Raw genomic sequence first — 16,914 nt, 5'->3', positions numbered from 1 at the left:
CAGTTTGGTCCAGTTCTGTTCCCTCAGGCCCCCCTAGCGTACACCCTCATAAACGTGCTCTTGCCCAGATTATGCAGGATGACACGGATACCGATTCTGACACAGCAGATGGTGATGGAGATGTGCTGCGGGGGGCGGCATCTCTTGCAAAAGGGGTGCAGTTGATGATTGAGGCCATTAGAGATGTGTTGAATATTGCAGATACAACACCTGAGCAGGTTGAGGAGGCTTTCTTCACTGACAATAAGAAAACCTCGCTAACCTTCCCTGCGTCTAAGGAATTAAATGCTATATTTGAGAGAGCCTGGGAAAACCCGGAGAAAAAATGTCAGATCCCTAGAAAGGTTCTGGTTGCTTTTCCCTTTCCTGAGGAGGATAGGAAAAAATTAAAAAACCCGCCCATTGTTGACGCATCTGTCTCCAGACTGTCCAAAAAGGTGGTTTTACCCCGTTCTAGGATCTACTGCGTTAAAAGAACCGGCTGATCGCAAAATTGACACTACGGTCAAATCCATATACACGGCTTCTGGGGCGATATGTCCTATTATTGCCTGTGCGTGGATTTCTAAGGCTATAGTAAAGTTGTCAGGCATGTTACTTGAAGATTCAAATACATTGAATAAAAGTGACGTTGAATTATCTTTACGCAACATTCAGGATTCTGCAGGATTTATGGTGGAATCCATGAAAGACCTGTGTTCGATGGCTACAGGGATATCTTCCATGTCTGTCTCGGCTCGCAGGGGACTTTGGCTGCGTCACTAGTCTGCCAGCGCGGAATCCAGGAAAAGTGTGGAGAACCTACCCTACACAGGTCAGGCTCTCTTTGGGGAAGCGTTGGAGGCATGGATTCCATGGCAACCGCGGGTAAGTCGCCTTTTCTTCCCTCAGCTGCGCCTGCTACGAAGAAACCCTTTTCTGCAGCTACATCAGTCTGCAGGTTCCCAGGAGCAGAAGCCCGCTTCAGGTACGTCAAAGTCCTCAGCATGACGGTGGGCCGCCCGGCCTGGAGATAGGGCTGGTGGGAGCGAGGCTCAGACGATTCAGCCACGTCTGGGTGTCGTCCGGCCTGGACCCCTGGGTACAGGATATTGTGTCCCAGGGGTACAGGCTGGAGTTTAAAGAAACCCCACCTCACCGATTCTTCAAATCAGGCTTGCCAGTTTTGCTGGCAGACGGGGCTGTCCTACAGGAAGCCATTCAAAAGTTGGAAGAGTCACAGGTCATTGTACCAGTTCCACCTCATCTGAAAAACAAGGGTTACTATTCGAACCTTTTTGTGGTACCAAAACTGGATGGTTCGGTCAAGCCCATTCTGAACTTAAAATCACTAAACCCCTTTCTGAGGGAGTTCAAGTTCAAAATGGAGTCCCTGAGGGCGGTGATATCAGGTCTGGAAGAGGGGGAATTCCTGGTATCCCTAGATATCAAGGATGCGTACCTCCACATTCCGATTTGGCTGCCGCATAAGGCTTTTCTCTGATTCACACTGTTAGACAGTCATTTTCAGTTCCAGGCACTGCCATTCGGCCTCTCCACAGCACCAAGGGTGTTCACCAAGGTGATGGCGGAGATGATTGTTCTCCACAGACAGGGGGTGAATATAATCCCGTATCTGGACGATCTGCTAATAAAGGCATCGTCCAAGGAGAAGCTGTTGCAGTCCATTGTTCTCACGACTTGTCTGCTTAGAGAACACGGTTGGATCCTGAATCTTCCAAAGTCACATTTGGAGCCGACCAGGAGGTTGTCCTTTCTGGGAATGATTGCCAACACAGAAGTGCAGAGGGTGTTTCTTCCGGAGGAGAAAGCGTTGGTGATACAAGCAATGGTCCCGGATGTCCTGAAGCCGGCCCTGGTTTCTGTCCATCAGTGCATTCACCTTCTGGAGAAGATGGTAGCCTCTTATGAGGCTCTGCAGTATGGGAGGTTTCATGCTCGGCCTTTCCAACTGGATCTCCTAGACAAGTGGTTTTGGATCTCATCTACACATGCACCTGAGAATACGTCTGTCGCCGAAAGCCAGGATTTCACTCCTCTGATGGCTGCAACTACCTCATCATCTGGAGGGCCACAGGTTTGGGATTCAGGGGGGGTTATTCCGACCCGATCGCTCGCTGAAGTTTTTCGCAGCGATCGCGCCGGTGCTGCAGTGCGCCGGCGCATGGCAGCCGTCGTTGCCTAGCGATCGCCTCTGAGACAGGCGGGAGGGGGCTGTGGACGGCGGCTTAACGCCGCCGTTTAGGGGGAGTGGTCTGGCCAGCGCAGGCGTGGCCGGACAGTTGGCGGGGGGGCGGCGTTCCACGGCGACTGCGTGACGTCACACGCAGCCGCTGCGGGCCGGGGAGCGACTAGTAGCTCCCGGCCAGCACGCTAAAGCTGCACGGGTCGGGAGCTACTCTTGAAGTGCAAAGGCATCGCCGCTGTGCGATGTCTTTGCACTTCTGAGGGGGGAACGGCACTGACATGCGGGGTGGGCTGGCCCTGTGCTGGGGGGCGTCCCCCCGCATGTCAGTGTGAATGATCGTAGCTGTGCTAAATTTAGCACAGCTACGTTCAGCTCGGAATGACCCCCAGGATTGGGTCCTTCTGACCACGGATGCAAGTCTCCGGGGCTGGGGCGCTGTCTCTTAGGGAGAAACCTTCCAAGGAAGGTGGTCAAGTGTGGAATCAGGCCTGCCAATAAACATTCTGGAACTAAGAGCCGTCTACAACGGTCTTCTCCAAGCGGCCCATCTTCTACAAGATCGGGCCATTCAGGTGCATCGGACAATGTAACGACGGTGGCTTACATAAACTGACGGGGCGGAATGAAGAGCAGAGCTGCAATGTCAGAGGTAACAAGAATCATCCTCTGGGCGGAAAAACACGTGTTGGCGCTGTCGGCAATCTTCATTCCGGGAGTGGACAGCTGGGAAGCGGACTTCCTCAGCAGACGCTATCTCCATCCAGGAGAATGGGGCCTCCACCCGGAGGTATTCGCAGAGGTAACAAGCCGATGGGTTGTACCTCGGATAGACATGATGGCCTCTCGCCTCAACAAGAAGCTTCGGAGGTACTGCTCCAGGTCAAGGGACCCGCAAGCAGTGGTGGTAGACACCCTGGTAACTCCGTGGGTGTTCCAGTCAGTGTATGTGTTTCCTCCACTTCCACTCATACCAAGGATTCTCAAACTAATAAAAAAGGGTTCAGGCGATCCTTATTGCTGCAGACTGGCCAAGAAGGGCTTGGTACGCGGATCTTCTGGAATGACTGCTGGAGTATCCGAGGGCTCTTCCTCTGCGTGAGGACCTTCTCCAACAGGGGTCGTTCGCGGCTACGTTTGATGGCGTGGAGGTTGAACGCCAGATCTTAGCTTGGAAAGGCATTCCGAAAAAGGTCATTCCTACCCTGATACAGGCTAGGAAGGGAGTAACGTCCAAACATTACCATCGAATTTGGAAAAAGTATGTGTCTTGGTGTGATTCCAAGAAGTTTCCTGTAGTGGAGTTTCAACTTGGACGGTGTCTCCTCTTTCTGCAAGCAGGTGTGGATGTAGGCCTATGCTTGGGCTCCATCAAGGTCCAGATTTCGGCCTTGTCCATTTTCTTCCAGAAACAATTGGCGGCTCTTCCTGAGGTTCAGGCGTTCTTGAAAGGGGTTCTGCATATTCAACCACCCTTTGTGCCTCCTACGGCACCTTGGGATCTTAATGTGGTGCTGCAGCTCCTGCAATCGGATTGGTTCGAGCCTTTACAGGACGTGGACGTCAAGTTTCTTACTTGGAAGGCGGTCACTCTGTTGGCATTGACGTCGGAATTGGGGGCATTGTCTTGCAAGAGTCCCTACTTGATTTTCCATGAGGATAGAGCTGAGTTCAGAACGCATCAGCAATTTCTTCCAAAGGTTGTGTCTGCTTTTCATATCAACCAACCTATTGTGGTGCCAGTGGCTACTGACTCCTCAATTACCGAAAAGTCCTTGGATGTTGTGAGGGCTTTGAAAATATATGTGAAGAGAACTTCTCATCACAGGAAGTCGGACTCTGTTTGTCCTTTATGATTCCAACAAGGTTGAGTGTCCTGCTTCTAAGCAGACAATTTCTCGCTGGATTAGGTTCACTATCCAGCATGCTTCTTCTACGGCAGGCTTGCTGTGTCCAAGATCTGTTAAGGCCTACTCTACTCGTAAATTGGGTTCTTCGTGGCAGGCTGCCCGGGGTGTGTCGGCTTTACAGCTTTGCCGAGCAGCTACTTGGTCAGGGTCGAACACGTTTGCTAATTTCTACAAGTTCGATTCTTTGGTCTCTGAGGACCTAAAGTTTGGTCAATTAGTTCTGCAGGAACCTCAGCACTCTTCCTCCCGTACTGGGAGCTTTGGTACATCCCGATGGTACTAATGTGGACCCCAGCATCCTCTAGGACAGGCATGTCCAAACTGCAGCCCTCCAGCTGTTGTGAAACTACATATCCCAGCATCCCCTGATACAGTTTTGCTGTCAGAGAATGCTAAAGCTGTGTCAGGGCATGCTGGGATGTTTAGTTTCACAACAGCTGGAGGACCGCAGTTTGGACATACCTGCTCTAGGACTCGAGAAAATAGGATTTTAATTACCTACCAGTAAATCCTTTTCTCGTAGTCCGTAGAGGATGCTGGGCACCCGCCCAGTACTTCATATTCCTGCATTGTTACTTGGTTCAGTTTGTTAATTCAGCCGTTGCTGATTCGTTCCAAGTTGGTTATATTGGCTTTCCTTTTGTTGTACGTGTGAGCTGGTGTGAATCTCACCACTATCTGTGTATTTCCTTCTCTCTAAGTATGTCCATCTCCTTGGGCACAGTTTCTAGACTGAGTCTGGTAGGAGGGACATAGGAGGAGCCAGACCACACTATTAATCTCTTAAAGTGCCCATGACTACTAGTGGACCCGTCTATACCCTATGGTACTAATGTGGACCCCAGCATCTTCTACGAACTACGAGAAAAGGATTTACCGGTAGGTAATTAAAATCCTATTTTTTGGCTTAAGTTTGAAAGGGGTATTACATTTAAATGTCCTTGATCGTCTTACCCAGGTATCAAAAGACACGGGAATTGGCCCGATACTCTCCATGGGCCCCTTTAGTTGAATGTCCAATATTGTTCTTTAGATTAGACTTTTTCTTTGTCAAAAATTCCCACCCTCCCTGCAGCTGCATGATTTGCCTTTATAATTGTTACCTGTAGGCAGAATTACTTTACGTATTGGACTTTTAGACATTAGCGGAAGGAAGCAGTCATGGTTGCCTGTTGTGTTAAACTCGCTGTATATTACATAATTGTCGTAATACAGAATACAAAAACAGCTTGCCATTTACAGAGGTGATCTACATTGTAGAGTTGTTAACCTTTATATTTCTCTGTTTTGGAAACTTAAATTTCATTTTTGTGATTCAGTTTTTCCCTTGAAATCAGGGAACAAGATAAATCCTATTGTAAGTGACAAGAAACCTATATCACTGACTTGGGATGAATACAGTATACTACACTGCTAGTAGTAAAAGTGATTCAAAGTTGGTCTCACTTTTCAAAGAAATACACTATATGGGCAAAAATATTTGGCCATACCTGTTAATTATTGAATTCAAGCATTTGTTGTATATAGTTGTATATATTCAGCCATAGTTGTATAATATCAAGCACCTAACCATGGAGTCTTACAAACATTTGTGATACAAAATCGGTCATTCTGAAAAGTTTGACTTCAAGCGTAGTACTGTTATAGGATGCCACCTTTGCAATAAGATGGTTTGTGAAATTTCATCCCTGGTGGTAATTCCACGGTCAGCTGTAAGTGATATTAGAAAATGGAAGCATTTTGGAACAGCAACTGAGCCACGAAGTGGAAAACCAAGTAAAATCACAGAGCGGGTCAACGACTGCTTAGGCGCATGGTACGTAAAATTCGCCAACACTCTGCTGATTCCATAGCTGAAGAGCTCCAAACTTCCACTGGTATTAATTTAAGCACAAAAACTGTGTGGCGGGAGCTTAACAGAATGGATTTCCACGGACAAGAAACTGCATGCAAGCTTCACATCACCAAGGGCAATACCATACGTCAGATGGAGTGGTGTAAAGCACACCGACACTGGACTGTTTAGCAGTGGCAACATCTGCGGAGTGATGAATCGCGCTACTCTGTTTGGCTGTCAAATAGGCGAGCCTGGGTTTGGTGGATTCCGGGAGAGCGTTGCCTGATGGCACTGTGCCAACTGTGAAGTTTGGTGGAGGAGGGATAATGGTATGGGGCTATTTTTCAGGGTTTGGGCTAGGCCCCTAATCTCTAGTGAAGGGCAATATTAATGCTTCAGCGTACCAAGATATTTTGGACATTGCTGTGCTTCCAACTTTGTGGCCCTTTTCTATTCCAAAATGACTGTGCTCCAGTGCACAAAGCAAGAACTATAAAGACATGGTTTGAGTTCGGTGAAGAAGTACTTGACTGGCCCGCACAGAGCCCTGACCTCAACCCAATAGAGCACGTGGGATGAACTGGAACAGAGATTACAAGTCCAACATCAGTGCCTGACCTCATGAATGCTCTGCAGAATGAATGGACACATTCCCACAGAAACACTCCAAAAGTTTGAGGAAAGCTTTCCAAGAAGAGTGAAAGTGGTTATAACTGTAAAAGCTAGACCAACTCCATATTGAAGTATACATATTTGAATACAATGCCATTATAGTCCCTTTTGGTGTAATCGTCAGGCGTCCAAATAATTTTGTACATATAGTGCATGATGAGACAAGTTTGTTTTGGCTTGCCGTGGCTTCTCCTGATTGGCCAGCCAACTACAAACGGTAAAGGGCCATAACTGATCGCCAGCAGTGACCTTCTGTGTGTTCTCTCCAAAATCCAACACTGGGCACAGCTCCATGGTCCCAGCATTGGTAGGCTCCTTATGAATTGTGAATTGTGTTATGAATTGTGTTCATAACACTATGAATTGTGTTATGGTGCCCAGCAACAAGTTTTGTAATGATTCACGGACCACGATGATGCCATTCAAAGCAAATCACATAAGCATGTCTCCCACTTCTCTGTGGAAGTGGAGGGATGCGGAAGGAGCTGGGAGGAATCTCACAAATTCATGAGTCTCCTGGAAATTCCGTGAGAATGGGCAAGAATGTAGTGTTAGATACATATGTTGTGAAAAGGTTTAAAGCCGTAAAACCACATAGTGAAAAATTTATTAAAAAAAAAAAAAAGGTTTAGGTATGCATCCTCTAGTTTTTTTTTTTTTAGCTGTCTAACAAATTATCTCCTTTTCAAAATCTCTTTGGAGGTTATAAAGGCATCCCTGACAGGGTGCTCTTGTTTCAGCATGCCGTGTGAATGCAAAGAAGAAAGAATAATGTGCATTCTATGTGACTAATGCAGTGCAGAATACCCTTATAGCCAGGGCTAGATTAACAGTGGGGCAGATGGAGCTACAGCTCCAGGCCTCCACATAAAGAGGCCCTTCATGATGACCAGCCACCGGCTGGCCATAAATCATAAGCATTAATTTGTATTTCTATTTTCCACACAAAATGATGCAATTTTTATACTTTAACATATTTAGGGAGACATTGGGGCTGATTGTGTATGGGGTCAACATGGCACTGGCCAAGCCTACACAGCACTTGTCACACATCCCCTGCTTCTCACAAAAGCCCATTGAACATTTTCAGCCTATGAGGCCCTAAATCCAGCTCTGCTTATAGCCTACAACAGTGAAACAAAATTTCACACCTCCATTTATTTGTTTTATGGAATTGCTGCTTCATGTAGTGATTAGGTAGAGCACAATAATAAATATTGCTAATATAAAGTACCCTGTTGTGCGGTTGCCAATCTTCCAGGAGGAGCACCATTCTTCCCTCACTTGATGCCTTGTTGATGATGGTGGACTCTTTTGTCTGAGGTCATTCTAGAATATCCTGCAGTTTAGTTCAGTTTGTATGGTGACCGAGAAGGCTGTGACATATTGATAACATTAGTGGCAAGCTCTTGAAACTAAATTGTCTATTTCTCCTATTGAGAAAGAGAGAAATGCTGCAAAATGGGGTGGAGATAAGTATTGGTGCCATTAAGTGTAGTGATCAGTATTTATCTTACCTTCTTAGAGAATAACTGTTGTGCCCTCAACGTGCCAGGAAAGTGCACTCTATCCACATCATTACAGAATGACTGTAACCCCTCAATGTTAGAATCAAGCCCTCTTCATATTGTAGAGTTTCTTTTTACTTTTCTCTTCGGTCTTGTACCATGTGCACTTTGTATATTTGTCGAACAAGGTGAGGCGCATGATTAATCTGGCTGTATCGCTTTTTCTCCACTGCTTGACTGCTCTGGCAAATGTGAGAGGCTTATGCACACCACAGGCTGATGTTTGCAGTACTTTTGATCTGCAGTTGCTTTTCTGCTGGGTCTTGCACTAAAGTACACTGCTGTCCTTTTTTATTAGTGTTTTCCCTTAGAGTTCCAAATTGACATTGCCTTGACCAACTTGGGGTCATTGGAGTATGAAACCCGAAGAGTGGAGAAGTTGCCAATAGCAACAAATAGCTAGCACAGTCAAATACAGTCTATGGTCACGGTTTAGAAGGTGATACATTTCCCCCAATGGTCACTAAGCTTCCAAATGTGCCACAAAACTCCCTAAGTCACTGAGGTCTCCTCGTGTAACCATGTTAGCCATAATTCGAGGCATCCAGAGCAGTCCAAGTGTGGTGGATTTTTTGACATGACCCTGACCTGTTGGAATGTTAGATGTGGCATTATGCGTTAAAGGTTTGGATATCCTGTCTCGATGATTCTCATTTATGCAACCTCTTCTATTTTTTTATTTTTTTTTGTCTGTTACTTGAATTACGCTTCTATACCTGTCTGATACGATAGAGTTGCTCAGTAGTAGAGAAAATCTCAACTGTGGATTTGTCCTTTTTTTTTGGCAAGACAAACTCTCATCCCTCTGCTTCCTCCAAACAGGACAGAAAGAAAAAATTCGAACTTATGCTTCGAGAGCAAAGACTCCCCACAGAGGAGTGAAGGGGAGAGAGGTAAGTACTCAATGGATTTTTCTTTCAACCATTTTCATAAATGGTTATCTTTCTCCTTTAAACTACTACTGAACATAATTTTCCTCATCCTCCCATTATTGATACTTACTTTCCCCTCCAACACTTTAGGTATACCGTACCCCGGCAGAAAATCCTCTTGTGAGAGTGTAGGCAAATGGAAATCCACCTTCTCCCCGATCTCTGATGCAGCTCCCAGCCGCACCCCTGACAGCCCTTCTTCACCCCCACGCTACAATGCCCATTATCCATCTGGTGATGGGGTCCGTCGAGGTTCTGGGGGTACAAGCCCAGGGTCAGCTAGCAATTTTGGCGATCACACAAGAGCAGAAGTGGGAAAGGCACCAGAGGGCAACTTGTTCCTGAGTAAAAAGTTTGCATCTGATGGTGGAAAGAGAGAGGAAAGGGGTCCTGCTTCAAGAGTTGATCGCTCCAGAGCTCCCCGCAGTCGAGAAAGGGAAGGGGAGGGACGAGCAGGGACTAATTTATTTATGACACAGGGAAAGGGAGTCCTACTGAATGGGAAGGGGCCTGGCCCGACTCCCCTCCACACACACCACCAGTTCTTGAGCAGTCTGACAGCCAACTCCCAGCTAACGCTGCAGAGTGGCCTCACTTCAGTGGCCAGCAATTCAGTACTGCAATCTCTCTTCAGTTCTATGCCTATACATGTAAGTGGGCCAGCCGGCCGCCTAGCTAACTCCCATGGCATGGCCAGCTTCACAGCTCCTGGAGTGACCGGTGGTACAGTAGGAGGTGAGTAATCCACTCCTCCCAGATGTGCAACAATGTTCGTTACTACTACGTTCTGAATGCATCAGTAAATGCACTAACTTGCCATTCGGAATGTTTATATGCTGGCTTTGTGTACGTATCAGATGTGTTATATACATGGAGGTACATTTACAGAAGCTTCTAAATGTGAAAAGTGGTGTTGCCCTTAGCAACTAAGCAGAGTTTAGCTATCTGTTCACTATTGCATTCACAAAAAAACGGTAGACCCAATCTGGTTGTTTCAGAAGCTTCAGTAATTCTACCCCTAGATGTATTTTATGAAGTGTATCTTATTAATAATTAAAATGCAAGTGTTAACACTTTGAATCTAATAGCAGTTTTAATGTTGTCAGCCACTTATATATGCCATGGCTATATTAATAATAATCACCAAATATTCTGTGTGTTAAATTAAGGGAGTCCTTTTTGAAAAGTCTGTTTGTGCTGACCATTAGTTACATCACAGGAGACTGTATTCTCCTAAAGAGAAGTCTCCTGTGCTACATCTCCCCCAGATTGGTTGATGCTGTAAAATGGGTGACTACTCATTTTTAAAGAAAACTGTTCTCTGTAAAAAGACATATCCAATCTCAGGCTCTCTACTGAGCTGCTCGCTATATACAGTATAGCTGAAGTGATGGAAAATGTCATCACGTCTGAATGTAATCTGGGCATACACTATACTATTATCTGGCAGATCATCTGGCTGGTTGGAATGAGAACAAATTAAAATCTACCATTTGCACCCAAACACTGAAAAATGGACACAACCTGTCATTTAGGCATATTGGTTAATTCATGGATTTGTCAGCATATGATCAGTTGTAATTTGCTCTCATCCATTACCTGATTTTCGTTCCAATCAGCCAGATCTGGCAGATGATCTGCCAGATAGTGTATGCCCAGCTTTAGTGATGATACTTCTCCCTTTAGACATAGGCCCTGGCTCTAATATGTGTCGGACCCAGGATACTGAACACTGTCTGCAGCCGGGGCTTCGGATGTACTTACCCTTTCAGACCACTGTGTTATTCATGGGGTATCGCTGTTCACACAGGGTGCTTGGAAATAACGTCATCTCAAAGTGCTCCTGAGCCCGCCAATCTGGTCATGCCATTGACACTGCAGCCGACCTGGGTCAGACTCATGACTAACCCTGGTCTCGACCCGGGTCGACCTTTTCACACTGATACGGGGCCCGGGTCACACTGGGTTTGCCTCATCAATAACCCAGGTTCTCCGCTTGGTGTGAAAGGGTTTATCCAGATATACAGCATAACACACATCTACAGTCTCCAAACACTTCACTTATTTCCCATTCCCAATAACCTCACATTATGCACATCCAAATATGCATAATCAAATATATGAAAGGAACAAGGCACACAGGAATTCATAGGCCACATACAGAAATAAAATTACTCGATTGAGGTTGGGGTTTTTTTTAAAACGATTTTTCAAAATCCGTTTACGTGACGGATGATACATCCATTGGGAAAACCAATTAATAAGAAATTACATGCGTATTTGGGATATTCTAGGGAATGGTAAAACAAAATTGCATTCATGATCACCAATTGTCCGTCACTGCGATGAGTGCTGATAACAGTACTTTGGATCTGCCCCTCCCCCACCCCTCCCCCCCTCCCAACAAGGAGAGAACACAAATCAAAGTGTGCTCTATGCCAGCTGCAACACAGAAGGCTTGTCTCTTCCCAGGTGACTGCCTTCTACAGAATCTGAGAGCTGTGGTGGAAGAGGAAGCTTGACTGTGGCTTTGAAGCTGGTATACAGCTATTATGTGTAGTGCACATTAATTATGATCTCTCCCAGATGAAAGGAGCATGTTTTTATTTTACAGTGCACACGGCATTATATAAGTACTTTTGAGAAACCTGATTGGTTCTCTTTAATAAGGAGGCGAAAGATAGTGATTATGTTAAAGTATTTTAGTATATTTTTAGGTAGTATTTCATATTATGGAAAGTCTTTTATAAATGGAAAAAATATATTTTGGATAAATTATTCTATATAAGCATTGGAGATCTTACCATTTCATGATATTGAATGTTTTATGTAAGAATGCTATGACAATAAGCACTCCATTTCTTAACAGAATCCTTAATAAATGTGCTTTCAGTCATAGCGGCAATTCAGATCTCGGTGTGAGGCTAAATGAGTGATGTTACAATGTGCTGCCCTTCCGATGGCACTTTGCCAACAGTGGAAATGTCCAAGTAATGCACTTTAGTTTGAGTCCAGGCTCCCTTTTTAGAATCTCTTCAGCTGTCACATTTATTTAGCATTTTAATGGGAATTGCCTGTAGCCAATTGTGAAAATTGTAGCTGTGACATCCTAAATGGAGTATTCAATATGCTGGTTAAATAGTTTTGGAGGTTGCTGTACATTTTTGTTTTCCATGTTGAACATACACCAGAATTACCTAAACTGTTATTTCACGGTTATGTCCACTACTTAGTACTCCAATCCAGTGCTATAAACGGACACTTAAATCTCTTAAAATGGCCATGCACTATACAATTAACTGGCAGATTATCTGCCAAATCTGGTTGGTTGGAAAGAAAATCTGGTAATTGATGAGAGCAAATTACAATCAACCATTTGCTCCCAAACACTGAAAACGGACTAAAACTTTTGCCTATGGAAATTGGTTAAAGCCATGATTTAACTAATTTGTCTGAATGACAGGTTTTATCCGTTTTCCAGTGTTTGGCAGCAATGGTCGATTTGTCATTTGCATTACCAGATTTCCATTCCAAACAGTCAGATCGGACAGACAATTGTATATTGCAGGGGTTCTCAAACTCTGTCCTCAGGAACCCACACAGTGCATGTTTTGCAGATAACCCAGCAAGTGCACAGGTGTATTAATTACTCACTGACACATTTTAAAAGGTCCACAGGTGAAGCTAATTATTTCACTTGTGATTCTGTGAGGAGACCTGCAAAACATGCACTGTGTGGGGTCCTGAGGACCGAGTTTGAGAACCTGTGGTATAGTGCATAAGTCGGCAAACTCTGTCCCCACTACCCCACACAGTGCATGTTTTGCAGGTCTCACAGAATCAGAAGTAAAATAATTAACTCCACCTGCGGACCTTTTAAAATGTGTCTGTGAGTAATTAATACACCTGTGCACCTGCTGGGTTACCTGCAAAACATGCACTGTGTGAGCTAATGAGGGCCGAGTTTGCAGACCTATGGTATAGTACAGGCATTCCCGACCACGGTCCTCAAGCACACCAACAGTGCAGGTTTTAGGGATCTCCAGGCTGCAGCACAAATGGTTAAATCAAAATAACTGAGCTACTAATTAAGTCACCTGTGCTGAAGCCTGGATATCACTAAAACCTGCACTGTTAGTGTGCCTTGAGGGCCGTGGTTGGGAATGCCTGGTATAGTGTATGCCCAGCTTTAACGTATATGATCTTGGTAATATCCTTCCATCTGCTGCACATTCTCTGTTCATTGGTTCTAAAATAGTAGGGTGTATATCACCCATGAGAAAAGTAAGTTAAGTCTTTTATGTATGCTTACCTGATGAATACAATTTTGGAATCTATTATTTAGAAACCTGCTATTCAAATAACAAGAAAACTGTGGCATTATTTATTATGCACAGACACGGAAAAGACTTCACTGTGAAGAGCTCTGCTAATTCATTTAGTGAGGGGAGAGGAATACTATGTGGAGAATGCGTTTCATTTTCTCAAATATATTATAGGCATATGGCTCAAAGTTCCAGAAGTACCCCTTATTCTGGAAACCTGAGTTCTAGATAATAGATACCAATACTGCAGTGAAATGCGTAATGTAAAGTTACTGTATGAGGAAAATATTTTTTATATTGATTTTTCCTTCTCTTGTCTGCAGGTATCTAAACGTCTACCTCAATTGAACTCACCTATGCAAAGACGGAACTGCTTTTTTTTTTTTTTTTTTTTTTTGTGTGTGTGTGTTTTTGTTGTTTTGTCAACCTTCCATAAAAAGGTGCTTATCACATTTTGAGGGCAGCAGTTTCCTCCCTCAATCCTTCCTTTTGTAGCTACCACTGGTTAAACCTTAAAATCACTTAATATTTTACTGATCTCTGTGCCAGGACACACACACACCATTATTCCACTGTGAATGAGAACTCAAAAGCAAAATCCGGGGGGAAAAAACTATTGTCATTTTTATTTATATATATTAAAAAATATATATATTTTTTTTTTATTCCTTTTTAGAAATTTATTATTGTGGGTTTCCTTTTGGAGGACAAAGTTCAACCGATGAGCAAAAAAAAGTAGTGGCACATGGCTTTTGGATTCACGTGAGGGGCACAGGAGGTCTTCTGTTATCCCTGGTGCATATTCAGTTGGTGCTAAATAAACAAGTTTGTGCCTCAGTAAACTGGTGCTGTAACTTGCGGTGCTCTTTGGACAGTACACACTGGAACTATGGATCCATTGTGTTGGTTAATTATGTGCTTAATTTATTGATGACTTCTGTACCAATATAACCAAAGTACATTTTGTTCTGTTCCTAGTAGGATGTCAGATTGCTCGTCGGCTCACAGAATTTTACTCTCCTCCGTTTTTTTGGGGATTTTTTTTTTTTGTTTGTTTGTGGGTTTCCTTTTGGCCAGAAAAAGAAATGGCAGCTAATTTTGTGATTGTGTCAGTAGGAACTGTTTTGCCTCAGTTTTTGAAGGCACAGTTATTGGTAGGCCCAGAAGTGTTGGTAGATGTAAATGGTGACCTATGACCAGAAGTTAACATTTAAGGAAGTTTGCGTTTTCCAAAAAAATACTTGATTTAACTCAAATATATAATTTAAGCTATAATGCATACATGTACATATATTGTAAATGTGTGTATTTTACATTTGTGTATAGGTACATATATATGTGTATAGACTTGCATATATCTAAATATGTTTATGCATCTGAAACGTCTCACAGTAGTACATGTATAGGGGCCAAACATGGACAATCTCTCTAGAAATTTGTGGTGTAACTTGTATGATCTAACATCATAACAAGCTAGGATTTCAGTACAGTATGTACCAAACACATAGTTGCCAACATTTTAAAATAATTTCCAATGTCAATTTTTGCTGCTGAGCTGTTTTTAAACAGTTGAGGGGTGATTCTTTAGACCTAGGGGCACTACAATCCCAGTCTAGACAAGTGTAGTGAATTTAATTACAACACTTCTGTGCGTTTTCTATACTCTTAAGCTAATATTTATTTATAATGTCTACATAAAAAAATGAGAAGAATTTCAAATAACATGCTAACATTTTTGTATTTTTCAAAATAATATAAAAAGTGGCATTGGCAAGAACAAACATTTCTAGAGACATAACTTTTTAACTTAGGAAGGTGCTTAGACATTAGATATAGTGGGCAACTATATCGAACGCAGCAAAGTGCTTAGCCCTTTGTACGGTAAAGGCTACAGTTGGGGCAGGTTATTGTCCCTCATACTGTATAGTATAGCCATAAATTAGGATGTGGATTTAACAAATTACTGATTCTATAATTTGGAATCTTTGGTTTACACTTAAGACATTATAGTAAATTTTATTAATGAGGTTTGAGTAAACTCAAACTTCAGGGCTTGAGTAAACTCAACGCTTGATCTCCTTGAGGAAGGGTATGCTATGAGCGCAAGACATTTTACTTCTACTCAGTGTATTAAACCCAACAACACATGGGTATAAATGATGTAATCCTGAAATGCTCACCTCTTGTGACCATTTGGATTCTATTATTTTACTATGGACCCAAACATATTTGATAATTTGCAATTTTAAATAGAACAGTCTTTAAAATACTATTTTACATTTTATTAACCATACCTGTTACATCAAAACAACTAATTGGTTTACTTTGCAGCCATGTTCCATCTATGTTGCTATTGTTTGTAACATTTTTCACTCAAGCAAAAAATGCCCCCCTGCCCAAGACTTAAGGTTAAGATTTTTTGGGGGTAGATTGGAACAAATACTAAATAGCACATGGGCTGAGCCTCCATAAACCAACGGATATACAGATTTTTGCATTCCAAAACTGGTTCTGGTGAAGGCATATAATATGCTATTTTACTGGCCTTAATAACTTGCTTAAAGCAACATTTTACAACTGTTCTTTGACTGAGAGTGGTTTAAATAATATAAATATATACATATATAAATATATATATAAATATGGGTGCTTGGCAGTTTGTATAATAGAATTCAATTTGGTCTATTTTTTTGTCTTGAATTAGGAGGCTTAGATTAAACAAATGTTTGTAAGAAACACTTTAAATTTCTTCTTGGTTAGTAATTATTTTGATACTTGCCCTTATGCCTTGTAAGATTTTTCCCATACTCTATCAATGCTGTTTTACCTTCATTTTTGTAGATCGCTGCTTTTGACATTTTGAAAAGTGGTAGTAAAAAAATAAAGTTCACCACAGATTTTTTTTTTTTTTAATCTGTTTTTATTTGTTATTTAGTGAAGGCTGTATAGAAATCCCGTGAAAAAATATTGGTTGGTTTTCTTAATTTCTGAAATTGTGTATAAATAAAACTTTATTTAAATTTCCAGTTTGTCTCCTGCGTTATAATGCACCAAAGACACAAACACTGAAATCACCAATTATTTCTGTAAATGCAAGTACATCTTTATGTTCTCTGCTTGGAGCTGTGCCTCCTTATCAAGGTTGAGTTAGCTGTGTGGGAGGACATTTACTCTTGCCATCTGTTAAATGAATTTTGCTGCTTAGAAATAGAACCACTATTTTTGTAATTTTGTTTAATTTCCTTACTTTTTATTGATGGTATTATTTTTAGTTATATAATGTAAGGCTCAGCATGTCACTAAAAAATAAAAACTGAGTAAATTCTGCAAAAATGGGTGACCCATTTAAAAAAAAAAAAAAAAAAAGATTAAAGGTGCATACACGCTGTGCAATGTAACCTTACGATTTTGACTATATAGTTCGTGCAAATCGTACCGTGTGTACACATCTTGCGATACCGATGCACGCTCCCGTGGGGTTGGTA

General features: G+C 42.7%; 1 protein-coding gene across 2 annotated transcripts in view; it reads left to right on the top strand.

Annotated features, from left to right (window-relative positions):
• The window catches only part of DOT1L (DOT1 like histone lysine methyltransferase), a 422,415-nt gene extending 405,960 nt beyond the window's left edge, over positions 1 to 16,455 (top strand). The window contains exons 26-28 of one of the 2 annotated variants that reach the window (XM_063914792.1): positions 8,995 to 9,065; positions 9,195 to 9,839; positions 13,753 to 16,455. In XM_063914792.1, coding sequence (XP_063770862.1) covers positions 8,995 to 9,065; positions 9,195 to 9,839; positions 13,753 to 13,760 — 724 coding nt within the window. In that variant the 3' untranslated portion in view covers positions 13,761 to 16,455. The remainder of the gene's footprint in view (positions 1 to 8,994; positions 9,066 to 9,194; positions 9,840 to 13,752) is intronic. The other variant, XM_063914793.1, reaches the window with a different exon arrangement.
• Positions 16,456 to 16,914: the final 459 nt, after the last annotated feature.

This window comes from Pseudophryne corroboree, chromosome 1 (assembly GCF_028390025.1).
Source record: "Pseudophryne corroboree isolate aPseCor3 chromosome 1, aPseCor3.hap2, whole genome shotgun sequence".
Lineage (NCBI taxonomy): Eukaryota > Metazoa > Chordata > Amphibia > Anura > Myobatrachidae > Pseudophryne > Pseudophryne corroboree.
Note: the sequence above shows the minus strand (reverse complement) of the source record. Positions and strands in the feature narration are given on the sequence as shown.